At 43.2% G+C, this 26,722-nt stretch overlaps 1 protein-coding gene across 4 annotated transcripts in view; it reads right to left on the bottom strand.

Annotated features, from left to right (window-relative positions):
- Col4a4 (collagen type IV alpha 4 chain) overlaps positions 1-26,722 on the bottom strand; it is a 120,009-nt gene that overhangs the window by 71,369 nt on the left and 21,918 nt on the right. For all 4 annotated transcript variants that reach the window (XM_048344618.1, XM_048344620.1, XM_048344621.1 and 1 more), the window contains exons 4-15: positions 26,640-26,717; positions 15,173-15,307; positions 14,268-14,312; positions 13,455-13,571; positions 10,887-10,955; positions 9,015-9,050; positions 7,432-7,494; positions 6,604-6,639; positions 6,354-6,395; positions 1,343-1,423; positions 621-674; positions 279-338 (exon numbers count right to left, since the gene is read on the bottom strand). In XM_048344618.1, the coding sequence (XP_048200575.1) occupies positions 279-338; positions 621-674; positions 1,343-1,423; positions 6,354-6,395; positions 6,604-6,639; positions 7,432-7,494; positions 9,015-9,050; positions 10,887-10,955; positions 13,455-13,571; positions 14,268-14,312; positions 15,173-15,307; positions 26,640-26,717 (816 nt within the window). The remainder of the gene's footprint in view (positions 1-278; positions 339-620; positions 675-1,342; positions 1,424-6,353; positions 6,396-6,603; positions 6,640-7,431; positions 7,495-9,014; positions 9,051-10,886; positions 10,956-13,454; positions 13,572-14,267; positions 14,313-15,172; positions 15,308-26,639; positions 26,718-26,722) is intronic.

Here is a 26,722-nt window from a genome sequence, read left to right as displayed (position 1 = left end):
GCTCTGTTTTATGAAATAAATATACCAAAATTCACCATTCCAAGCACCTCCCGCAGATTCCTAGAGTCCTGACACTTGCCACCATGTTTTCTGTATTCTGCAGGTTTGTTTCAACTAAATGCTGTCAACAGAAAGAATGCCCTGAGACATTTCTCTATCACGCAGCTCAACTTTGTTAGTCTCTGTTTGGGAACATATAGGATTATAGATTTAGTCTTACAGATCTGGTAAGAGCATTGATTCCAAATCCACTGGCATGAATAACAGATGATGCTTACCCGAGGTCCTGGGAATCCAGGAAGACCTTTCTCACCTTTTATCCCAAAACCAGATTCTCCCTTTAAAAAAAATGGCAAAATTTAGAAGGTGCCAGCAACAATAGTTCACCAATATGGAAAGAAAACAAAACAAAACAAAAGTAATCTAAGAGCGTCAGAAACTTACAGAGAGAATTATTTGAAAACAATGACCTTATAGGATTATGTAAAATATTCTAGTGATATATAGATACATACATACATAGATACAATTAGCATTTACAGTAATGATAAAGATTGCACAAAATAAAAGTTTGAATTGAGGTATCATTTTATACAAATAGAAAAAGGAGCTTCAACTACCTTGGGTCCCGGTGGTCCTGGCGATCCAATCATTCCAGGAAGTCCTTTTATACCCTAAAAATCACAATGAATAAAATGTCACTGCTTATTATGTAGCAGAATGTATTCCATCTCTTAGAAATCATCTACTTCGTTAGAGTTTCACTTTTTTAAAATAAAGAATTCAGTTATCAACTAATATTTAAGCATACTTGTGCCCCTGACTTCTTTTCAGGTGATGTGAGAAGTGTTTAGGCTACAGGGATGGACCACCATGAAACCAGGGTTACAACTTTGAAAATGTAGCCACTGAGGGAAGTGGTTCATTTTGAGGAAGATAGGGAGGTTTAATAAATTTCACAGGAACAACACAATTGGCATAGGTCATCAGTTATATCAGTTTTGGAAGCTAGCAGAAAAATGTACTTAGCCTTTTCTTGTCAGTCCTCAAACCACCAAACTCATCTATAGCATTTGAAGGACAACTACTGTCCTTAAATTAAAATGATATTCACAAGGCTTGGTGTAATAGAGGACATGGCACAATTTGGCAGTCTGTAATCAGACTGTTAACAACTGGATAGACTTGAGTCCATGAAAACTTTCTGAACTACAACGTTCACTCTTGAACAAGGGTTTAATGAAAATGCCTGTCTTTAAGGCAGCTTTGAGGATAACATGGTGAGATGTATAGGGGTTTTCATCACTGCTTTACAAGCTAACATATGAATTGGGGGGCTTACCTTTTCTCCTTTAAAGAGAGAAGAGTCAGGTGGTTCTATCAATAGAGTGGGCCCAGGAAAACCTTGCTGGCCAACTTCACCCTTTAAATAAAATCAAGAGACTATGAATTGCATATTAATTCATGTTTCAAAATGAGACTTTTACTCCTGCATGATCTAATAAGGTGTCTCATCCTGTGTTTCATGAATTTTAATATACAAACTTTGGCAACTGTCTTATGTAATTTAGAGTGATATTTTGTGTTCCTTAATAAAATATAATACCCTGCTATGGTTAAGTATACATTTAGAAATTTTTAAAAAAAAGCATGCTGGTAGCTAAGGCCTGTAATCCTATTTGGAAGGCTGAGAATGGGAGGACAGTAAGTAGTTCCTGACCAACTCAGGCAAAAAATGTACAAGTCCTACCCCTTCCCAAGTTATAGCTCTGTAACACACTGCTTGGCTCTCACCCCAAGCAATGTGGAAAAGCTGAGCTTGGAATGATCAGGGTTTCAACCCAGCCCAGATGCCCCCTTTCCCCTCCACAGAGGGAAGCAGGAGATGATGGGGAGCCTCTGTCACCCCAGTGCTGTCAGGAAGCCTAATGTAGGTAGATCACAGTTCCAGCCTATGCCCATGCAGCAATGAGACACTATCCCAAATAACCAATGATGAACAGGTGTCGAGATGTGGCTTCATTGGCAGAGAGCCAGTCTAACAAGCAAGAGAATCTGGGTTTGAGCCTTTGTAGTGTGTATACATACATTATATAGGAAAAGTTACTAATAGCATCTTACTGTTTTTAAATATCTGGTTGGGTTTTGAATTCATGGCCTTATTACAGCTAATATACGCTGCCACACCAGAGGTGAGAAACAGCACAGCAATCCAGCCAACCAAGTTATACTAAGTGAAATGAGCCAGACCCAAAGAAACATGGACTCTATGGTCTCCCTCATAGGGGATAATTAGCACAGGTTTAGGCTAGTCACAGCAGAGGATCACAAGAGCCCAATAGCTATGCCCTTATGAACACATAAGATGATGCTAAGTGAAATGAACTCCATGTTATGGAAACGATTGTTATATCACAGTTGTAACTACTTTCAACGTGCCATGTGTAACTGTAGCTTCATTTATTGATGATCTCCTTGTATCCCCTTCCTGTGGTTGTACCTACACTATCTCTGTATCTTATCTGAGTATATTGGAAACCATGTATACTGGTATTAGAACTAGGAAATTGAAAGGGAATACCAAATTCGAGAGACACAGGGTAAAAAAAAGACAAACAACTACAAAAGCAATACTTGCAAATCTGTTTGGTGTAGATGAACTGAACAACTCATGGGGGGAGGGAAAGGGGGAGGGGAGAGGGGGGAATGAGGGATGAGGTAACAAACAGTACAAGAAATGCATCCAATGCCTGATGTATGAAACTGTAACCTCTCTGTAATTCAGTTTGATAATAAAAACTTTAAGAAAAAGAACATAGAAAATAACTGAACAAGAAGACTTCAGACCACAAATTGTCTTCAAATGAGCTAATCCCAACATAGAAACACAAGAAATATTAATAAAGAATGTAATATGACACTTCCAAAACCAATAAATATACAATGGGCCAGCCTAACAGTAAGGTGGAGGAGACATGAACATTCTTATCATGACTTTTCTAAGCTCAGAATATTTAGTGAATTGAAAGAGAATATTAATAAGCAACTACCCCAAATCAAAGAGAACAACTAAAGGAATTCAATAGGATATAAATGTGTTAAGTAAATATCAATTACAAAAAAAAATAAACATTTGGATGAGCACAGCAAATATAGCTAAACAGCTAAAAGAGATAAAAGAAAACCCATACAAACAAATGAATGAACTAAATACGCATTTACTTCGATGCAAGACATGAAAATGTATCTCAGCTAAGAAAGAAAAATCCTAAAAAATAATCAAATTGAAGTCTCAGAAAAATACATTGGAAAGCTTCTCTGGCACAGTAGATGAAATAAAATTCATAAATTTAGGGCTTGGAGATAGAGTAGACATAGAATAAGTAGAAAAGAATCAAAGAAATACAGGGAATTTGTAAGAATTTCAGGAATCTACTAAGAGACTAAACTTAGAAATCATGGGCCACTGAAGAGGTGTGGTTCAAAGTGGTAGACTGCTAGCCTTGAGCAAAAGTGCTCAGGAACAGCACCCAGGCTTTGAGTTCAGTTCCCAAGACAAAAAAAAAAAAAAAAAAAAAGAAAGAAAGAAAGAACAAAGAACAAATAAATAAGTTGTGGGCATTTGTGAAGGTAAAGAGATAGTGACTAAAGCCATAGAAAACATTCAATAGAGCAGTAGCAAAACAATTCCCCAATTTTGAAGAAGAGAAACAACGTCGAAGTACAGGAGGATTTCAGAATACCCAATAGCCACAATCAGAAAGGGACCTCTCTCAAGGGGAGAGGGATAGACAAATGAAGAGAGGAAGAGTGAAAGAATGTGTGTGTGTGTGTGTGTGTCTGTGAGCGCACACACGTGCACATGTACAGTACTAAGACAACTGAAAGGTAGTTAGGGTTGAGAGAAATAGAAGGGGAAAATGGTGAAATGGATGATGAATCCGATGCACTGTACTTCTAAACTAATATACTGAAAGGAAACTTCTTTGTATGCCTACTAGAAGTTAATAAAATTATAAAATAAAAAGGACCTCTCCACAATACATTATAGCGAAAAATTATAAGCACAGAGAACAAGGAAAGAATACTGAAAGTTGTAAGAGAAGTAGTCTTGTAATCTACAATGGGAAACCCATCAGAATAACAGATTTCTCACTAGAAACCTTAAAAACAAAAAGGGCTTAGAAGGATTACTTCAAGCACTGAAAGTTAACAACCCATAATGCTCTTCTTTACACTGCCATTCATAACTAAAGGACAAATGAGGACACTCCATGGTAAAAGAAAAAATAAAGATGTATGTGTGTATGTATCAGAATAATATTACCTAATAAATATATGAGCATAATGTAAAATATGCAAGGTAATTTTTATTTTTAAATTATGATATATTGGTGGGAATTTTCCAAGTACACCAAATCTTTTTCTAAATCCTGACACTTTTAGTGCCTGTCAAAAAAAATACCATAAGAATGCACAGTGATTTATGAGTTATTCCAGTCTGGCTAGATTTATTTTCTTTCTAGCTCATATCAATAAATTAGGTTATTTCTTATTTATTTTCAGTAATATCTTAAACACAAAATGTTGCATAGAAATAACTAACCAAAGGTGAGTTTTTTTGTTTGTTTTTTCTATTGGGGCCATGTTCTCTTGGGGAGGGGAGGTCCCTTAAATTGTTTGTACAGTACAATTCTCACTTTTAATTAGACACCATTTTCATGCTTTTCAATATCACTATTATTCCATACTTAGAATTCTCTTCTGTTTCTGACATATGCACTGAGTCAGGCATCTGTTTGCCAACCAGACTGTATTACTTTGAAGAAGTTTCTTAACATATTTCCCATCCTAACTTTTGTAAATTCCTCTAAACCTCACGTTTTTTTCTCTGCGGTATTCAGATTATAATGTTGGTCTACTTCAAGCTATTATTTAATTGAATACATGATGCACATGACAGGCTTATAGCCATCCATAAGAACAATGGGGTTCTCAAACATAAAATTATTAAAACCACTGTCTTCATTTTTGCATCACTGAAAGAGTTACCCTATAACTCAGTATCTCCACATTATTCTACAGCCTGAGTTTGCAAATACATCCTTGGCCCTGAAGGCCATTCAACTGGCAATACTTGCTGGGCCCTGCCACATCTCAGGGTGAGAGGCTTCTAAAGCTAAAATAAAGCAATCCCGGGGACTGATGATTCCTCAAGTTTGAACAAAATTGTCTGGTTGCATGTTGCATAATCATGTCTCTAAGTTAGTGGTGCTAAAGGTTTGGACACACACACACACACAGAGGAACATTTGGCAAGTCTGGACGCTGCTTGTTACACTCAGGGGCAAAGGCTGCTACTGGTGTTGAGTGAATAGAAAACACAAACACCTCTAAACATCCTCCCCTTGACTGCTGTGTTGTTCTAATAAACACCTTTATCATAGTTTAACCATGCTGGAACTTCATGAGAGTGCCTATCTTGTTAAATGCCCATGCTCAGTGGCAAACCTCGCTTGGCACAGACTAGAGGCTTGATATCTATTTCTAATGACTATTGAAAGTCACTTATCTCCCACTGGACACTGAGTTAATTATATATCTAGATAATCCATCATTTCCATTTACTTTGCGAGTGTGTGTGTGTGTGTGTGTGTGTGTGTGTGTGTGTGTACGTGCATGTGCATGTGTGCTAGTCTGGGGGCTTGAACTTGGGACCTGGGAGCTGTCCCTGATCTTCTTTTGCTTAAGGTTAGCACTCTACCACTTCTGGCTTTTTTTTTGGGGGGGGGGTTAATTGGAGATAAGAATCTCATGGACTTTTCTTCCCCAAGCTAGCTTCGAATCATGATCCTCAGATCTCAGCCTCCTGAGTAGCTAGGATTGATCACAGGCATGAGCCATTGGTACCTGGCTCACTCACTTATTAAAATCTTCCACAGAAAGACTGGGAGGAGGGGAAAGGAAGGGAAGATGAGGGGAGAGATGTTGTTAAATGTCTGTCGTTCCAGTTACTTTATATTTATTTTATAACTTAGGATTCTGATGAAACTGGATGAAACAACTCAGCACTTTAACCAAATGATTACTCTGGATATATTGTCAGAAATGCTCTCTCTTTTGTACCACGTTGAAATGTATCATTTAAAGGAACCTGAGCTTAGTGATAAATGGTGTCAGAACCGTCATTTACAGCTAAGTGCCATAATGACTGAGCAGAGAGAAAAGTTCTTAGCCATCAGGTTGGGTGGTGACCAGATTGTGAACACAGCTAACTAATATCCCAATGGCCACCCCTACCGGCTCATGCACATCTTCTAAACGGTGTGCCTCTGTGCAAGGGGTTCCCTTACCGGGTCTCCCATTTGTCCTTTCACGCCCACACCAGGATTGCCCTGAAAAAGAGAAGAAAATCAACCTAAATGCTTAGGAAAGTTTTTAAAAAGCAATAAAAAATATGAGGACCTCTAGCTATGCAATCAATTCATTGCACTTCACTTAAATACCTAGAAAGTCAGATAAGGGGAAAGATATAATCCTGACAAGCATCCAAAGGCCAAGTCTTTCAATAAACATGCACTGTGTTTATGGATCAGGACTTACCTTCAACCCTGCGCTGCCAGGATGCCCTGGAGGTCCCTAAATCAATGGCAAAATAAATAATAAAAATATAAATAAATAATCAGCCATAGATATCTGGATGTGTCTTTATTAGTTGTCTCAAGTTTCTATTTAGGAAGCACTTGACTTTAAAATATGCATGATATGTTCTCTCTCCTATGTAAAAAACTTTAATAAATTGATCTCACAGAGGTAGGTGGAATAGAAGAGAACACTGGGCATCAGACATCGGGAAGGCGGGAGAGGAGAGGAAGGAGTAGGAAGGGTGCTTACTGTGTACAAAGCTTCACTTGGGAGATTTAGCCTCTAGCCTTCCATACCACAGAAGGAGACCACTGGCAACAATAATTTATTGTGTATTTGAAGATGGCTACAAAAGAGGAGTTTCAAATATTTCTGACATAAAGAAAAAATGTTCGAGATCATGGGTATGCCAACTGCCATGGTTTGATCACCTCGTGTTGTTTACATGTGTCCAAATATCATACTTGTGTCCATGAACATGTATACTTCAGTGTCGATTAAAGCTTAAGAAGGATGCAATGGGTCTTTGATCATGACTTCTCAGCCTGGGTATGCTACTGTGCTGTGGAAATTTGACTTCAGTGGCTGGAGAGACTCCAGTCTCTCCTGGAGACACCTGTGTGTGAAGATGGATCCCTGCAGTGGGGTGGACAGACTCCTCAGATTATAAACACTCCAGGGGGGCTGCGAATGCCTGACCCAACACCGCACATCTGCCTTTTTCACTGTTAGCCAAATGCTGATGCTGGGTTCCCAGAGAGACACAGTTTGAGGCGTTAGACTCACCGTGAGCCCGGCTGCACCGGGGTAGCCCCTGGGCCCCACTGGTCCTGGTGCACCTCGAGGTCCCTAGACAGGACAGAAATCAGCCTGGCGCCAGAGGTAAAGCATCAGTCTAGCAAGAATGAGGCCAATCTCAAACCTCAGCACCGTGAAAACAAACAAACAAACAAAAAATCAAAGAAAATGTGGTGCTAGCTAAAGTCTGTATTTATTACTATTTGTCCATATATTAGAAGGATTAAAACATTAGTACCAGTTAACATTCATATTTCAATGGTTATGCATTCATATTTTAATATCTTTTTATAATGTGCCCTTTGCCAAACTGGTAAAGGCCCCTGTGAATAGAAATACATTAGCCCCAATTTAGGATGAAGAAGGCCCACCATAAACAGTTCTTATATCATATCATTTTCAGCACGAAAGTACATGCACACATTGGGATTAGAAGGTTATAACAGGGCAGCCTGGAAGGGAGAGGAGAAACCCTTGCTCAACAGCTCCAGTCAAATGGTTTGAGTGTAATGACCCTCCCTCTCAAGGGAGAGGAACTCATGTTCATTGTTCCAGTCACATCAAAGTCATCTCATGTATTACACAGGACAGAGCATCAGCAGTAATAAGGAAAGCAACCAGAAGAAGTCATCCTGTCAATATCCAGAAATCACAAAATAACATGATAGGTTAACCAGCAGGAGGCAAAATTGCTTTCAGTTTCAATCTGGAAAACATTGATGCATTGGAGAGTTAATATAATCAGTGAATTACAAGTTACAGAAAGGCAGGGCAAAAGATCAGATAGGATAGATCATCACGGATGAGGCAGGCCAAAAAGTACAGAAAGATAGAGCAAAACTATTTCCCCTTCCAATACCTCTGTAAGGAGATCTACCTATGCACATGTGCAGTCATAAGCAGACTTACTTTCCTAAGTATTAGGGGGAAAAAGAGGCCTACAAATATCTGAACAACACCAAATTATTATTAAGAGACAGGATGCCAGAAGGTCACATCTGCAATCCTGAAGTAGAGCTGTGGCTTAAGTGGTTTACCACTAACATGTATAAAAACTTAAGGGAGGGCTGGGAATATGGCCTAGTGGTAAGAGTGCTTGCCTCATTTGCTTGCCTCAAAAAAAAAAAAAAAAAAGCTAAGGGACAGTGCCCAAAGTACAGGCCCCAGGTCCCTCTCTCTCTCTCTCTCTCTCTCTCTCTCTCTCTCTCTCTCTCTCTCTCTCTCTCTCTCTCTCTCTCTCTCTCTCTCTCTCTCTCTCTCTCTCTCTCTCTCTCTCTCTCTCACACACACACACACATATGAGACAGGAGAAAGTAAGCTGTAGCTAACTAAAAAACTAAGTTCTGAAGCCTGCTTTAGTACATTCAAGCTGTGTTATCACACATTGATTCCATTCTCTGTTCTCACTATCAAAATTCTCAATGATTACTGGAAAAGGGAACTACACTTTTGTTTCCTATTAGGTAGACCTCACAGACTATGCAGCCGGTTCTGCTGGGTTTTAAATCTATTGTGGATAATGGACTATTTGAACAGAAAAGTGAAAAATGTGGCCTGCTTGGGAGACTTACTGGTAAGCCGGGTGGTCCTGGGTCCCCTGGATCTCCCTGAAATAGTAACAGTACATTGTTTGACAAGAGCAAGACAGTTCTCCTAAACTATGGCTTGTGGGAGAACTAAAAAAGAATATGCACAGGAATTATTTGGACTCTTCTAATGGTGCAATTGGTTCAAGTCTTCAGTGATGAGAATAAATTGTGCAAGTGATTTCCCAGCATTCATAGGCCCCAAATCTTCCTTCTACTCAGCGGGAACCACAGCAAGATGGTTGGAAGTCCTGACCACATAGACCTGAGATGAGAGTTATTTGGTCAGTTAAACTCTCCACCTAAAGGTAGAATTTCCACACAGCCTATCTCTGGTCTTGCTCCTTTGGGCCACCCTAGAAGGATGAAAAGGAACCTGTGGGTTCCTCTAACTGGCCCCATCCAATGTTTGTGACTCAGCTGAGACTCAGCTACTGTAACAGGTGAACCCGTGCATCTTCTCTTGGATACAGGTGCTTTCTATGGTGAATTAGATACAAGATAAAAATGTTAGTCTTAACACTTTTGAGTTTATTGTGATTTCGATGGTATTCAGGTCATTCCCAATGTTGTTCAACCAAGACCGCCATCCCTCTACACAATATCTTCATCTTTGTTTGGGCATTGGATAAGAAATTCTCTATACTTCTCTCTGTCTCATTTCTGTTTCTCCCTTCTACCACTTCTATCCTCTCCCTTTCTAGCTCATTTTTTCTATTATTTCTGCTATTGTAACTTTTCCTATTATCTTCTGTTTGCTACCATGCTTGTTCTACAAAAAGAAATGACCATACTAAGCACTTATACTTTCCCATTTGCATTATGGTAACAGGTTATCCTGGCAACATTGAGGCTGGAATAAGTGTTATTTGCCTTCACACATAAGAACAATGAGGCTCAGTGAGGTGAAGGGAACAGCTAATTCTTGTAAGCAAGGGATAGTCTTTGCACTACGCCATGTGGGTTCCTAGAATGACCCTGTGGGATGATGAGTTTATTAAAATTCCATTGAAGTTATAGGAAAAGCTGTAATTCTTGCTATGGGGCTTGTGTAGATGGGCACAGATGCCATGTACAAATACCACACTCAGCTGTGCCCACACAGAACTAAGGCTCTCAGAGAAACAATCTAGAACTCATTTTTTATTCTTAAAAGGAACATCTCGAGAAATGGAGTGTTTCTCTCTTCCACTTGTCTCCCTTGTACTTGGCTTACCCACAGCTTCTCATCTTTGAGATCAAGTGGATCCTTAAAGCCTTATTTCTGAATATTTTTTGAATAGCTTCCCCTGCTTAAATCACAAAAGCATTCCTTCAGGACAGTGCTAGAAAGTTTCTAGAATTTTCAACTTCCATAGGGGTAACTTCTAAGATACTAAGATAGCACATGTAAACCTGTAAACCTTAGAAATCAGTGGTCAACACCTATGGGGCGGTTTTTCTCTAGGCAATATTGTTACTACTTGGTGACATTATGGTGGAGGGAGAGGAAAGATCACCCCTACGGGAGAAGGGAAGGGCAAGGTGGGCCTGCAAGGCTTGAGATTCTGCAATACTCCGCATATAGCTGTGTAACAAATGATTCTCTGGGTCAAAATATCAGTCGTGAAGAGTTTGAGAAACTTTAAAAGAAATGTGTCCGTGCAATTCTGAATGGTTGGAAGTACGGTGTTGCTACAGTCGTAGCAACTGAGGAGAGTGTCTTCACACAGAAGTAGATACCCATCTCCGAGTGTTTGGGTAATGACAAAATTCGTACTGACTGACACTTCACAGGAGACCCCTGTCAATGTGCTTCATGCATGGTTTACCACTGTGAGGGGAAGAAAAGAAACTCACAACTGACATAATATTTACCTGAATGCCTTTACTGGCACCATCAATGAACACTGAATTTCCTTTTTCACCACGTTCTCCAGGAAGACCCTGAAAATAAAATATTTAGTTAAGGGGAAAAACTATTTTATTGTGGCAGAATGTTTTTTCCCATATGAAATATTAGTCACCAATAAGACTACCTGTATAGCCATTATTCTAGTAGAGGTTTATCATCCTAAAGTTCTCATATGCATTTATTTGACATTTAGTTACATCTATTTAGGGATTCCTCAAGGTAGAGTATTCACTAATATATAGATATTTGTGAATTTTTCAGCATAAACACTGGATTTTTTCCCTTACAATATAATGCCTAGGCATTATTCTTAAAAATGCCCAACTTTATTATTTTAATTCATGCTCTAGAAATAGTAAAAAAAAAAATCATACATCCACTTCAGTATTTACATTCCAAATGGGGCTTGTACATCCTTTGTAAAAGTAACTTTAAAAAATATGGCATGTTCCTTTTAGAGTGTTTCTGTATATAGGTGCTGGTTGGCTGTCTTTAAAAAGTGAATGAGGGTCTGGGAATGTGGCTCAATGGTAGAGCGCTTGCCTAGCATGCATGAAGCCCTGGGTTCCATTCCTCAGCACCACAAAAACAGAAAAAGCCAGAAGTGGCAAAAAGAAGGCAGGGACAGTGCTCAGGCTCTGAGTTCAAGCCCCAGAACTGGCAAAAAAAAAAAGTGAATGAAATACCTTGATGTCCTCTTCCAAGACTTTGCTATGTTTCATCTTAATCACCTACCTAATATCTTAATGCATCTTAAGACACATTTGGTTTCACCTAAACCTTCTGTCTTCTCCATATATCAAGCTTCTATGAAGGACACACACATTCCAAAGTAGCTCTGCATACATTCTTAGGAAATTACACTAATAGCTTACTTGAGTCAAATCAGCTTCCACAGGTAGTGTTAACTTCCTACCATTCCAACCGGCATGAATTTCAGTCACACAGTTAAATAATACCAGTCCTTCAACAACATGGATTGAATGTCAATTCCCATTACAAGGAAATTAGTTGAGTAATGACATAAATGCCAACGTCACTGTTCGCTCATTGGTCCACAAGATGCTGCATAAATAACAGAAGCCAATCATGATCTATGAGCCGTGTGTGTGTGTGTGTGTGTGTGTGTGTGTGTGTGTGTGTGTATAAAAGGTCACAGCACAATAGAAATTTTGTTCATTGGTGGAGAAGGTGGCCATCCCCACATCACATGGAAACTTAGGGCTGCTCCAGTGTCAGATGACGCAGGAGACCATGGTGCAAGCCAGCACTACAAGCCAGGGCTCCACGCTGTCTGCTGTCTACACACCACCACCAAGAACTCCTGCTCTCATGGGCCCATTCAGCCAAACTCGGTTCCATCCAACTTGAAGAGTTTAAGACACATGCATTCGTTCACCTGACTGCACTAGAACTGTGCAACGGTTGAATTTGAGAGCCCCAACTGGTTGAAAAATCTTTATAAATGAAAGATGATTGCTCCTGTGTAGTCATGAAGGGAAAAAAAAAAAAGGGAGGTCTGAAAAATTCCTTGGAGTCCTACATCCAGATCAGTTCGTCATAGATCTGAAACATAAAGATGACTCGTGAAGAAGAATTGGAATCCGAAGAACAATACTTAACAAAGGAAGGGAAGGTGCTGAAAAATGGACACAGAAAAATCTGTTTTGAAGAGACAAATGATCTCTGCTCTTTCTTTAAATGAGGAAAAGATAAAGAAAAGAAACAAAAAAATTAGAGGACACATATGAAGTACAGAAAAAAAGAAAGGTAATATGAGGGAGTGCCCAACTTTTTAAAGAAAACAAAAAGCAAAGAATAGTACATGTATCTTCAAGTGCTGGATGGGGTCAACTGTTAAGAATGGACATTCATCCCTAATCCTTTCTCTAATTTATGTTCTTTAATTAGATGGGGCTGCAGAGATTCACACACACACACACACACACACACACACTCAAGCTGGTGCATGCCTGTAACCCCAGTCCTCAGGAAGCTGAGGCCGGAAAACCATGTTTGCAAGTGAGAGTGGACTAATGGCGAGACCATGATGTAAAAAAGGAGGAAGAAGAAGAGGAGGAGGCCTCTGTAGGGGAGTGGAAGGTAAGTTCCTCCTAGGCAACATGGACGACAGAATGGAGAGACCGTGTGTATGGTCTGCCACTTCCAAGCAGGAAAAGCAGAAGCTGACTGTATGCTGGTGTCTCCTTATGGGACGAGAGGGAGTCAATAGTTCAGGAGCACCTGCCTGACTCCGTAGGCGCCCCCCGCCCCCCCATGCTGGACCCTGCATTTCACTCCTATAACCATTACAACAAAGGCAAACTCCTCCATTAAATACCTTCCTGCTTGACTTTCCTGGAGCACTTTGACATGTCTGCAGTGAACCTGCATGTGTTTTGCTAACTGGCATCTCTACTCGTTTTCCTCACTATCAGTTCTCTGGATAGAGACAGCTTAAACATTCCAGCCTTTTCCTCCTGCAGGCCTTCTCACTTGCAACCCAATCGGCTGCCTTATGGGTGTCTTACAGGGGGGCCTCCAGGGCCTGGCGCTCCCCTTTCTCCTGGAAATCCTGGATCACCTCTTGATCCATTGTAGCCATTCAAGCCAGGTTTTCCTCTGGATCCAGGAGGCCCTGGGTGGCCCTGCGGAAAACAAAAGTGAAGCAAGTTTCATTTTATTTTAGTTTTTTGTTTGTTTGTTTGTTTGTTTGCAGGAAAATCCCTACCACCAAGGTTACATGCTCTGGGTCCCACATTCTGGCCATGGTAACTCGCATGCCAACGTGTTTAAGATTAGGCAATTTCCTTCTCTGCCTAAAAGTGCTATGTATCATAGGAAATGTGAAACTACAGATCTTGTCACGCATCCAGATTTGAATTGATTTAGTTTGCATTCTGAGAGATTTGAGAGGCAATGTTTTTCAAAGTCTTCTATTCTCCTGTCTCCCCATCCCTACCCCCCTACAAAAAAAAATCTCCTCCCACTTAATTCTTGGGTTAACAGTGAACATTTCAACTCGACTAGCAATTTGAGGACCCACCAGAACCTGAGTTTCATCAAGAACATATTTTGCTTCCAGAACATTGTGTTAGATATGACAATATATCTAACTCTGATTTTAGAAATTTCTTTTTTCTAATCTGTTTGAAACCCTTGCTGATTGAGAAAACGGTAATGGTTTGGTAATTATTTTATAAAATGCAAGGAACTTCCATATGCTAGGTACTTCCTTGTAGTTCTCAGACACAAACATGACGGAAAAAATTAAGTTTTGTGGTTTCATGGGTTCTAAAATGTATTCCCCTTTCTTCAAAAATAGAAAAGTCTAGGATACATACAGGTATTCCGCCCAAACCTGGAAATCCGGGAATGCCAGTTGGACCCTACAATTCCAACATAAAAAACAAAAGTGTGAATGTTGCTAAATTATTAGATTAGCAAGATGATTTACTTGAAAATATGGGCAGTGCAGGGCTCATTTGAAACGTCTTACTGGTCATTATCACTTAGTTTTCCATTGATGAGCTGATTGACCTTTGGAAGTTTCCAGTATGCATTTGGTATAAGTCAGAAATTCAGCCTTTCAGAGCAATAGCTAAATATGACCGGCAGCATCTTACAGGACTGGGCTTGCACGCAAACACTACCCAAAGCTGGGGCACAATCTCAAATTATCAGCAGGAAATAAGCTCTAGCTTTAACTGTACATATTATGCACCAATTAAAAGGGATAAATCCAACCTGAAGAAGTTGATAAAGAATGATCTATCTCTAAGTCATACTGCTGAGGGATAAAAAGAAAGGCCTAGTGTTGTTAACACATGAGAAACCATGAAGACTTTTTTGTTTTGTTCTAACATACTGATCCTGGGGTTTGAACTCAGGGCCTGGGCACTGTCCCTGAGCTTTTATTCTCAAGGCGAGTTGCTCTAACATGTGAGCCACAGCTCCACTTCCGACTATTCTGGTAGTTTGTTGGAGCACAGAGTTTCCTGCATTTTCCTGTCCATGAGATCCTCAGATCTCAGCCTCCTGAGTAGCTCAGACTACAGGCTTGAGCCACCAACTTCCTGAAGGCTTTTTTTAAGTCACTCCGTGGCACACACGTAGGGGTTTAACCACACGGAGAAGGACGAGGAGCAGCCCCTCTGCACAGGGGCTGGGATGGGGGAGTTATTACTGCAGAGGAGTACAGACTACCTTGACAAGCATGGAGTGCACAGAAGTGCCTGAAGCCGCTCACCTTGTCTCCTTTCTCCCCCACCACTCCAGGAGGGCCAGCGTCACCCCTCAGTCCTTTTTCTCCTGGAATCCCAGTGGGCCCTGGGGGTCCCAGGGGCCCTATGGGACCCTGAGGCCCCAGTGGTCCCGGTGGGCCCTGAGAGGAAGGAAATGAGAGTTCATTATTCGCGGTACCTAAGGACGGTAGTTGGCATTTCTTATGACAGGCAGTACGGTAAACACGTCCCAAGCATTACGCAGCCTAGGAGGATGTAGAGATGAAGATGTAGAGGACCAGAACGGTTAGGAAATGTCTCCAGGACACACACAAGGAAGGGAGGCCCTGGCCTTCCATCTCGGGAGGCTGCCTGCAGAGCCTGTGTCCCCAAGTCACTCCATTTCCTTCTAGCTAGTAGCTGGTGTTATGGGGTTAAATCGCTGTGCACGCTCACCACCTTGCACGCTCACCGCCTTGCAGCTTGTTACAAACCTTCCATCTCTCTGCCTGAGTGGGGCTTGACGGTTTGGTTTTGTTAGTGCTGGTACTGGGGCTTGAACTGAAACGAACATATTTTCTTTTTTCCTTATGCGTGTGCTTATTGGTTGAACAGTCACAAATTCCAAAAGCTTAAAATCTTCAATAAATCTTTTTTTTGTTGACGGTACCAAGTGTCAGGCCGCTGGAAGACTCACAGGTGCTGGGAATAAACCACCTTCCTATGGGGAAAGACCATCTACATCAGCTGTTCCTAGACCCTGAGACCAACTGAAACCACCCAGACTTGCAAAACAAGCTAGGCGCTAACTACCACGGCTGATCGAAAGTCCCCACCAACCACCTGTTCCACTGTGTCCGGGCTATATAAACCCTGCCTGGACCAGACTCAGGCCCAGGCACGACCTTTCTGATCCCAACCAGAGGGGTCCCCAGGAGTAAACCCCAATAAACTCTCTTTCAATCACCTCTGCTTCTCTCCACATGGTCTCTCCCTGCCTGGAACCTTTCACTGAGGATTGAGCTCAGGGTTTCATGCTTGTTTACCTGGCACTGTACCACTTGAGCCATGCTTCCAGCCTAGATTTTTTGCTGGTTTATTTTGGAGTCTGGAAAGCTTTTCTTCCCTCTCTGGCTCTGAACCTCAGTTCTCTAGATCTCAGCCTCTTAAAAGTTAGGATTATACACATAAGCCACCAGCACCCGGTCTTAAAAAAAAAATCTTAAACATATAAGTAATAAAATATGACTGTGAGTACAAACAATATTGGGCGATTATAAGGGAAGTCAGATTAGTTTACAATGAACATGTATACATTTAAAGCACAATCTAAAAGTGAGAATAATAATGACGTACTTAACATACATTTAAAAGCTCTCTCCTTTTATTTTTCCTAGATATAAGAACCACATAAATTGGGGAATTATATTTACATGTGGTGTGCAATGAACTTTACAATAATATGTTGTTTTGATACATAACAAAAAGGCACACTCAAATATAAGGATGTAACAGAGAAAGAGACAACTTACTTTTTATACATCTCTTCAGTGAGTTTTATTTGAAATGTGCAATCCCTAGTTCAGTGAGTGAGTGAAATTTGCAGGGACTAGAAGAGTAGAAATGTTTAGCACAGCTAGAAGAACTGTGACATTTCCATTCAATACAGTATAGAAATGCATCCAGACTCGTGAAAGTTTATTTTAAAAAAATTTCCCAAAGCAAAGCCATTAGGGAAGGGAATGGTTGTTTGCATTGTGAAGGACACTGATTTCCGTTCTCCCTCCACCCTCCTCCCTCCACCTTCCTCCCTCCCCACAACCTGCAACCCTGACTTCAAGCCTTTTGTTTCCCAGCATTTGCCCCTGGATGACAGCTCTAGTGAGGAAGGAGATTTCCCCCATCCTCTGCCCTGAGCCTAGATGCCTCTGCCCTGTTACCAGAATCCTTCCATTATCTGTGTGCCCCTCCCCTCTCCTCCTCCATAAGAACATCAAGCTCCCACAGGGCATAGCACAAGTGCCCAGGGTCATGGTGATAAGAAAGGCAGTTGTACTAGTCAGCATTTGTGTTGCTGTCATGAAGTCACTGAGGGAGAGTACTTTATAAAGAAAAGAGGTTTCTTTCCATTTAGAGTTGCAGAAGTTCAAAGGCTGAACAGCACATGACAGTAGAGTCTGGTACAGGCCCTCTTGTCTGTATCATATCCTCGTGAGAGAGTGTTGCTGGCTGTGTGTGTGTGTGGTCTCTCTCTCTTCTCATGAAGACACCAGGACTCAATCTTAGAGACTGTACCCTGATGACCTCACCTAATCTAAGCCCTTCCCAGAGCTCCACCTCTGAGCATCATAATCGGTTTAAGAGTTCCCACTCTCTTAGTACCTTTAACATGTGGCTTTAGGGATTCCATTTCAGCCAAGGAAGGAGTATATTCAGGCCACAATAGCTGAGAACAATAAATTTTTTTAAAAAGCAGAAGTTGATCCCAGCCACTGCCCCACAGAAAAATGTGTGTGAATGCTGTTTCCCTTTGTGTCTGAACCTGAGTGCACGGAACCGAACCGGCTCCCACACACCGTGGGCTGTGGTCTCAAGGCCCTCCCCCCCCATGTCCCATGGGGGGGGGCATTGCCACCCGTGGAGCAGGGTCCGGAGGCAGGCTTTCTTTGTGGAGGTATAACAAAGATGTAATCATGACTGCATTTCAACCACATTAAATGACAACGACAAGCCTTGCACTGCACGTAGAAAACTAACAGAGAACACAATTCTTTTTTTTTAATTAAGGCTGTGAAGACCGTTTATGTATAGTGCTTTTTTTAAAAAAAGTTATCATTAAATATTTTGTTACATAATAAATGTTTGAAAGAAATACCTGAGATCTTGAATAGTACTAAATCCGTGGTAAGGTGACAACAATCTCCCAAATGCCAGTCTTTGAAATAGTAGTTTGCTAGTTCACCCAATTTCAGTAAGTGGTGTATTCACAGCAATGTAGAGAGAAATTCTATTAGCCTCAAATTGGTTCCTATGTAAAGGGAGGGGTCAATAAAAAGAATCATGGCAGGCTGGAGAACCATAAATAACTGAGTCCTACAGACCTGTTCACAACTAGAAAATCATTCCAAGATGGACTTACATCTTTTTTTTTTTCTGGTCCTGGGGCTTGAACTCGGTGTCTGAGTACTGCCCTGAGCTCCTTTTGTTCAAGGATAGTGCTCTACTCATTCAACCCACGACTCCAACTCCAATTCTGGCTTATTGGTGGTTAACTATAGATAAGAATCTCAAGGACTTTCCCACCAGGCTGGCTTCAAACCATGACTCTCAGATCTCAGCCTCCTGAGTAGCTAGGATTACAGGTGCGAGCCACTGGCGCCCTACTCATTTGTTAAACCATGGTAAAGAAATAGTTAAAGAAATATTCTATTAATTTTTTATTTTGTTTATTCACTCCTAACGCTCACCCCCAAGCAACCAACAATAATATGCTAGAAAACCCAGTGCAATACCAGATTTTGTATAGCAAAAGGACAAGCTGCTAATGGAATGACTTTCAAATATAATGTCCTTGGTTTCTTTTCTATTTCTTCTTCTCTCCCTCCCTCCTTCCATCCCTTCTTCTGTTCTCTGCCTTCCTTTCTTTCTATTTTATGTATGTGTATGTGTCAGTACTGTGGCTTGAACTCAGTGTCTCAGGCTCCCTTGGCTTTCTTGTTCAAGGCTGGAGTCTAGCACTTTGAGACATGCTTCCACTATGGCATTTGGCTGGTTAATTGAAGATAACACCTCACAAACTTTTCTTCCCAGGCTGCCTTTCAACTGCAGTTCTTCAAGTTTTAGCTTCCCAGGTATCTAGGATTATCATAGGCAAAAAACCCTCAACACCCCCTTCCTTCCTCCCTTCTTCCCTGCTTTCCTCTTTCCCTCCCTCCTCTCCTTCCCTCCCTCCTTTCTCCCTCTCTCCCTTCTCCCTCCCTTCCTCCCTCCCTTTCCCCCTCCCTCCTTCCTTCCTTCCTTCCTTCCTTCCTTCCTTCCTTCCTTCCTTCCTTCCTTCCTTCCTTCCTTCCTTTTCTCTCACCACTGTGAGTACAAGACTGCCTCTATTGTTGTGCAGTCACCAAGACTGGACATCATCAGCAGAGAAACCTCCACCTGCTGCGGGGAGTCACTGGGTCATCTCCCTCTGCTCAAAGGCCCAGCTGACACCTCGCCATTAGCCCAGTTATTTGTGCCTCCTCCAGGAGGCCAGGAGCCCAGGCCAGCTGTACAAATAAAGCCTGAAGAGCTCAGGGCTGACTGCACCGCTCTCTGCTCCGCCCTCCCAGGCCAGGACACACCTTTGGGATCTTGTCTCTGCTTAATTAGCTGGGTCAGGAATCTTTCTCATGCAGGGCTAGGGTCAAATGCCCTTTGTTTCACAATAACTTAGAAGAGATCACAAAAAAAACAAAATTCCTCAAGTCAGCCCTAGTGGCGGTGCCTGTGCTGCTTTTCCAGGAGAGGACAAAAATCTAAGACTAAGGATGAGCCCGGTGCTGGTGGCTCACCTATGAAGTCCTAGCTACTCAAGAGGCTGAGTTCTGAGGCTCACAGTTCAAAGCCAGCCTGGCCAGAAAACTCTGGCCCTCTGGATTCTTTATGGAATCTTGAAAACCATGGGAAGCCAAAAGGCGTCCTGTCCACTTCATGCGAGGGAAGACCTCTGACCTCCGACCTCCACCACCTGCCTCTCATTCTGCCTCAAACTTTACCAGCCTCACTGCCTCCAAACTTCTGTATCTACTCGAGAACCATATCTGAATAGAATTGCCCCTGATTTTTCTATAGTGTTTGGCACATGCTACTTAGCATGGCTTAAGAGATCTTGAAAGCTTTATGAGGCCAGCCGCCCCAGTTGTATTTTGCTTCCACTCCAGTATCTTGGCGACTGTCTTGAACATTAATTTCTAAATAGACTCTCACATCTTGCTTAATTAATATGCATACAATTAAAATGTATGAAGAAGCATTATTTCAATGCACTTCTCCTTTTTATGTTACCCTTATCCTCTTCTTTGTGTTTTGTTTTGAATGCCGAAATGTAATTTGATAAACAGGGCACTAGGTGTCACTAAAATGCCACTTAAATCTTCAAGCAGGCCTCTGGGCTGCACCATTTTTTTTCTTTTTAATGGGAGGGGAAGATAATGGGGTTTGAACGCCATTCTCCATCTTTCTAGATAGGCGTTCTCATCTCCAGTCCAGCCTGCCTAAGTGTTTCCAACAATGCCTCCAGCATCGTTTAAGGAGGAAAAAGATGCCCGAATAGCAGAAAGAGTTATAGAAAGGAATAACAGAAGCGCATTGCTCTAAGAGCAGCCAATCCCACAAGACGCCCACTGCCAGCACCTTGCTTTTGGATAGCTGACTTTAAGCATTCGCTGGAGAAGACAACTGTGCTCCTTTGTGACGGAATCCACGGGGGCAAATACAACCCGTCCTCCAGGCTGTGGCTACATGATCCCTAACTCTATCAGATCCAAGTTCAAGGGTCAGCCCCAGCTCCCTGTCCCTGCCTTCTCCCATCCCTCATCTACAAGTTCTCAGGAAAATCACATTTCCCAACCAGGGAGTAGCAAGAACCTTTGCCTCTTCTAATGCACTCGGACAAGTGCTAGTATTCATTGGCTGGAAAGTGCACTTTAAGTCTCTCCCCAACGGCTCTGAGCTCCCCGTCTTAGCCCACGCTGATTTTCTGAATGAATGGAGAAGTGCGTCACTATTAATTACAATTAAGATGGTACAACTGAGAAGTGGCAACAGAAATATCTCATAGACACAGCTGCCTGTCTCCCTGTGGATTTCTTGGCATTTCAAAGTCCAACTTTGCTTCCTCTTTTTTTTATACCAGTTCTACAGCTTGAACTCAGGGCCTGGGCACTGTCTCTGGAAATGTTTACTCAAGGCTAGTGTTCTACCACTTGAGCCACAGCTCCACTTCCAGCTTTCTGGTGGTTCATTGGAGATGAGAATGTCACTGACTTTCCTGCCCGGGCTGGCTTTGATGCTTAATCCTCAGATCTCAGCCTCCTGAGTAGCTAGAATTATAGGCATGAGCCACCAGTGCCGGGCTTTTCCTTTCCCCCTTTTAAAATTTCTTAGTGTGCTCACTAAGTGAGGGCAATGTAACCCTTGCCCTGAGCATCCTCACAATTTCCTGGAGTAGTTCCGTGAAACAGTGCCATAACTGAAGTGCACCCGTATCGCTAGCTCTTATTTCTCTCTCTGGGAGCAAGGCTGACTGTGTGGTCATGCTGTCCTTGTTCCCTGGGGCTCCATGCAGCCCAGTCACTGAGCTCTGCACCCAGCCAGACCCAGGTTCATGCTGGGTCACAGAGATGGGCCATTCTTGCTCCACAAGTGGAAACCCAGCAAATCATTGACAGTGTAAGGAAGAGACTGGCCCAGGCGGTATAATTCCTCCTGCCTTCTCTCTCCCGCAGACATCCCAAGCCCCGCTCAGCAAACGAACAAACAAAAACTTCCAGGAACAACTACATAGGAAATTCTACCACTGACAATCTCGTCCTTTACAGTGCATTCCTTGGTTCAATAATCACTAAGCCTTTAGGAGAGCTGAGCCAATATCATAACCAGGACACAGCAGGCTGGCTTCGTGTGTGTGTGTGTGTGTGTGTGTGTGTGTGTGTGTGTGTGTGTGTCTGTGTGTGTGTGTGTGTGTGTCTGTGTCACAGTTCCCCATCAGGATTTAGAAAAATCCCTTTGCCTTTACAGGGTTAAAGCAACGTAAGCTTTGTTTTCTTGTTTGATTCTTTATTCTTTCCTATGTTTCCTAAAACTCCTGCCACAATTTTTTTTTTTTTGGTTCAATACCAAGGTTTGAGCTCAGTGCTTCATACTTGCTAGTTTGGCACTCTACCACTTGAGTCACATCTCCAATGTGGCATTTTGCTGGTTATTTTAGAGTTGGAGTTTCAAAGACTTTTCTATCTAGGCCAGTCTGGATCCATAATCCGTGGCTCTCAGCTTCCTGCGTAGACATATGAATAGTTGACAGTGACTGGCTATAAGTCTGTTGTTGTTTTTTTTCCTAATCTAAATACAATATTTTGTTTCTTATCCAAGGGAAATACTGCCTGAGCTACAGAAGGTTTATCACTTCTTTACCTACCCAAAAGTGGGGTGGGGTGAGGGCTAACTTTTTACAAAGTTTCCACCATCGCTTCAGAGAGCATCCACTTGCAACCTAATCAAGAAGCCAGATAGCAGCGCTCAGTCCCAAGCAGAGCCACAGAGCAGAGAGAAGCACAGAAGTGGAGAGGCGGGGGGGGGGGGGGGGGGGGGGGGGGGGGAGGAGCGGGCCGGGGGAGGCAGGGTGAGACTCTCAGGAAGGCCAGCGCAGTGGCCTCAACCCTGGTCTCCTATAAGGATGGACCGGAAGGACAGCCGAAGAATGGACGTGAAAGGAAGGATTCAGAAGGAGGTGGGGAAGCAGGGAGGATGTTGGGGTGTCTTCTTGGAGTTAATAACCCAAGAGATGCAGCCAGAGAGAGTCAAAGGAATGGTGAGGCTGACAGTGGACCTAGAAGCTGTACTGATGCGGCTGGACTTCATTCTGGCCATCGAAGGAGCCGACCCTCAGTTGTCTGCCCTAGGTGGGTCCCTGGTCCCCCCACCCCAAGCTCCACCTCTAAGGCACAGCTAAAGTGTCAAATTCTTCCCAAGCTCTTCTCAGGCTCGGAGCTAGCCTGGCCATTTGACAATTGCTTCCAGCACAGCATTTCTGATGTGGGGCTTGACCAAACTTCCCCCTCAGCCCCTGAGGGAGGAATGATTTCCTTCTTGGGCATGCCCAGCGGTGCCACCAGTGGGTTGTGCAGCCCCCGGGGGAACAACCTGGAATTCAGGGTCTTCCCATTATAATTAAGCCCTGGGAGCTGGTGTTGTTGTGGTCCAGAGGCTGGCGAGCTGCTGAGAACTGAGTGTTCGCCTCCCACACCAGGTCCCAACGATGCTCAGCTGCGATCCCAAGTTCCAGCTGGAACTTGCCACCCACACTCTGCAGCCCGCACAGGGAGAACCCAGACCTCAGCAAGAGCAGAGGTGTCTGGCTCGGTACGGCCTGCTCCACCCCACCAAGCCACCACCCAGGAGCAAGGACACATAGACACACGGCAGAGAAGGCTGGGTTCCCGCGGCCCTCGCCACCCCCAGCCTGCATTGGCTTGCGGTTGTTGAGCCATTCAGGGAACTAGAACAAGGACCCATGGCACAGGTAGAGGAAACTAAAGCTGAGCCCTGTTGAACTACCCACTCGCGTTCACAAAGTGACGCTAAGCCCAGGTGTTGGAAGTTTAGTGTAATTACCTTTCCATGCCCATGGAGCAAGAACTGGAGGGGAGGCCAGACACCTGGCTCCGCCGGCCCTAGCGAGTCATTAGTGAATGGTGTCTTCTGTTGTCAGCTGGAAGTATCATAGCACCTGGCTGCCGAGCTGGCTGGGGGCCAGAAATGGGCTTCGGCATGCCTTGGCACTCTTTGGGTTGGAAATGGATGGTTCTCTGGTGTCATGGCCACCTGGCGAGCCAGGCGTTGTTTGTACAATGCTAAGTGGTACCCCATACCCCCAGCCACCAGAGAGAGGCTCCCTCGCCCAGCTGTGATGACATTGGATGGTTCAGCACAGCAAGCGTCCAATTCCTGAGGGCACATGGTGGGTCTGCTACAACAACTTCAGCCTCTTTTAAGGGGGTGATGGGCTAAACTCTCTCTGCAAAAAGGGTTCTGTTTTGTGGATGCCCTTCCCTTCCAGCACAGGGCAAATCAATGCCATTTTTTCCTGGGCCTTGAGCCCAGCGACCTTACCATTGAGATGCACAGGTAGTTTGTTCTGTTTCGTTTATTCCCTTCTTGGTATCTGTACAATTTTGGTGAGTTTGCATTAGTAACCTCACACAAAGGCCAGGGTTGTTTTTGCTTTGTTTGTGTGGATCATTTGTGAATGCACACGGAAGAGCTAAAGAACTTCTTGGCATCTTGGTTTTTAGTGTCCTAACTTAACTTGAAGGTTTGGTTGTTTAATTTTCCTAAGCTCAAAGGAAAACTTCTGATGCCTCTAATTTTGGATGCCTTGGTGAAAACAAATAAGCAGTTTGAATATGAAAGGATTTGCTGCAATGTATGCTAAAAAAAAAAAAAAAAAAAAGGAAAGTGTTAGTTGCTGGGAAAAATGGTCAACAGCTTCCAAATACTTGCAAGGCAGAGGTAGGAAGATCAGAGCCAGAAAGTGGAGCTGAATAAAAAGCACAAGACTCTGTCTGGAAAATAACTAAAGCAAAAAGGGACTGGGAGCCTGACTCAAGTAGTAAAGCACCTGCTTAGTAAATGTAAGAACCCGAGTTCAAATCCCAGTACCTCCAGAATAACAGCAGAAATAATAATAGTCCTGTGTGTGATGTCAGAGCAAAGTGAAGGAGAAATACCCAGACCCTTGTCTCTGGAAAGCAGTGTTTTGCTGTAGTAATGTCTGATCCCTATTGAACTGTGCTTTTTGAGAACAAAGCATAGCCCTGTGGGTGGGTCGGGATGTTGTCTTTGGCTGAATGATTGTGATTCTGTGCTTCTCATGGACAAGTCCCAACCCCCAGTAGATTCCCGCTGTTCACATGGGAGCTGACAGCTGCTGCCTGTAATACTGGTGCCTGAAATCTGCACTACTCAGGAGGCTGAGATCTGAGGATCACGGTTTGAAACCAGCCCAGGCAGAAAAGTCTGAGAGGATCTTATCTCCAGTTAACAAGCAAAAAGCTAGACGTGCAACTGTGGTTCAAGTGGTAGAGCGCCAGCCTTGAGCCAGAAAGTCAAGTGAGATCACGAGGCCCCGAGTTCAAGCCCCAGCCCTGGAACAGCAACACAGAAAAAGGCCCCTGGTCCACAGTATTTTATTTCTGAAGTCTAAACAGATGATTCCAGGGCATCACTTCTCTGGCCACTAAATTGTCTAGCCTTCTTGAAATGCATCCCTTTCTTGTCAGATTGTACAAGTGGTTTAGAACAGAGTTCAGGTGATGCATAATTCCATATATTTAAGGAAGTACAGAGTGATATTCCAATGCACTGACACAGGAATCATGCAGGTATTTAATCAGAGAAATGTCAGGCCTCCTACTTCGGCACAGATGACCTCCTGGGCCTCAGGCGGCTGTGTACAGGAGAGCTGGGCGTGAAGGCTCGGGAGACCCGACAGGCAGTAACGCTAGGGTCTCTCTGTTTTATGGACTAGATAGCAGCCTGGGGGTCCTGAGCACAGGTCTGGGTGGACTTGAGCCATACACTAACCTGCTTTGCGCCTCGACCTCCCTGTGGGCAGTCAGTGAGCCTTCCCCTTGGAAGCACATAGGATAGGCGTCTGGAAAAGTCTGAACTTGCCAACAATGATACCTCTTATGAGACGGTATTGTTATGACACTATCTACCCTGAGAGCCTTCTGGCTGAGGGTCTGGAATCATTCTTGTAAACAAGGTTACACGGGCTTTTTATTTGTGGCTTCATCCCAGCGACTTGGGAGGCAGAGAGGAGGAGGATCACAATTTGAGGCCAATCTAGGCAAAAAGTTCACAAGACCCCATCTCAATCAAGAAGCGGGTATGGGGGCTGGGGATATGGCCTAGTGGCAAGAGTGCTTGCTTCATATACATGAGGCCCTGGGTTCAATTCCCCAGCATCACATATACAGGAAATGGCCAGAAGTGGCGCTGTGGCTCAAGCAGCAGAGTGCTAGCCTTGAGCAAAAAGAAGCCAGGGACAGTGCTCAGGCCCTGAGTCCAAGCCCAGGACTGGCCAAAAAAAAAAAAAAAAAGAAGAAGCAGGTATGCCACCTGCACCTGTGATCCCATCCAAATACGAAGCCATAGGTAGGAGGATTGAGGTCCTGGCTCACCCTGGATGAAAGCCTGAGACCCTATGTGAAAACAACTAACTACCAAAAGGTGCTGAGGATGTGGCTCAAGTGGTTGAGTGCTAGGCCCTGAGTTCAAAGTCCAGTTCAAACTCCATTACTCACACACACACACACACACATACACACACACACATACACACACACACACACTTATGCAACCCACATATCAATGAGACAACCTAGTGTGCATGAGGCATCCCTTCTTCCAGGATCCCTTCTTCATGAGCAATTCTCATAGCCAGCATCCTAGAAAACCCGGGGAGCAGCAGTGCTACACAGACCATATTCTGAATGTGGCCCCCAGTCTGTGGGGACTGTGATCATTGATCAGACTGTGAAGAATTTTGACTCTAAATGACATTACCAGCTACTGACAGGGGCTACGGATCTGAGCTGCAGGTTACATATTCACAGTGGTTCAAAATCCAGCTGAGCTGTCCCCATTAAATATTCACCACGGTTCAGCATCCAGCTAAACTCTCCACGGTTCTGTTTTTTGTGTTTTTCTTTGTTTTTTAATATCACTTACCCTAGTCCCCTTCTCAGGAAAACACAGGCAAACTGAGCAATCTCTTCCTCCGCAAGGACCAACATATTTCTTGCCACTCTGAA

Source organism: Perognathus longimembris, chromosome 4, assembly GCF_023159225.1.
Source record: "Perognathus longimembris pacificus isolate PPM17 chromosome 4, ASM2315922v1, whole genome shotgun sequence".
Taxonomy (NCBI): Eukaryota; Metazoa; Chordata; class Mammalia; order Rodentia; family Heteromyidae; genus Perognathus; species Perognathus longimembris.
The sequence above is the reverse complement of the archived record's forward strand: the minus strand, read 5'-3'. Positions and strand labels throughout refer to the sequence as shown.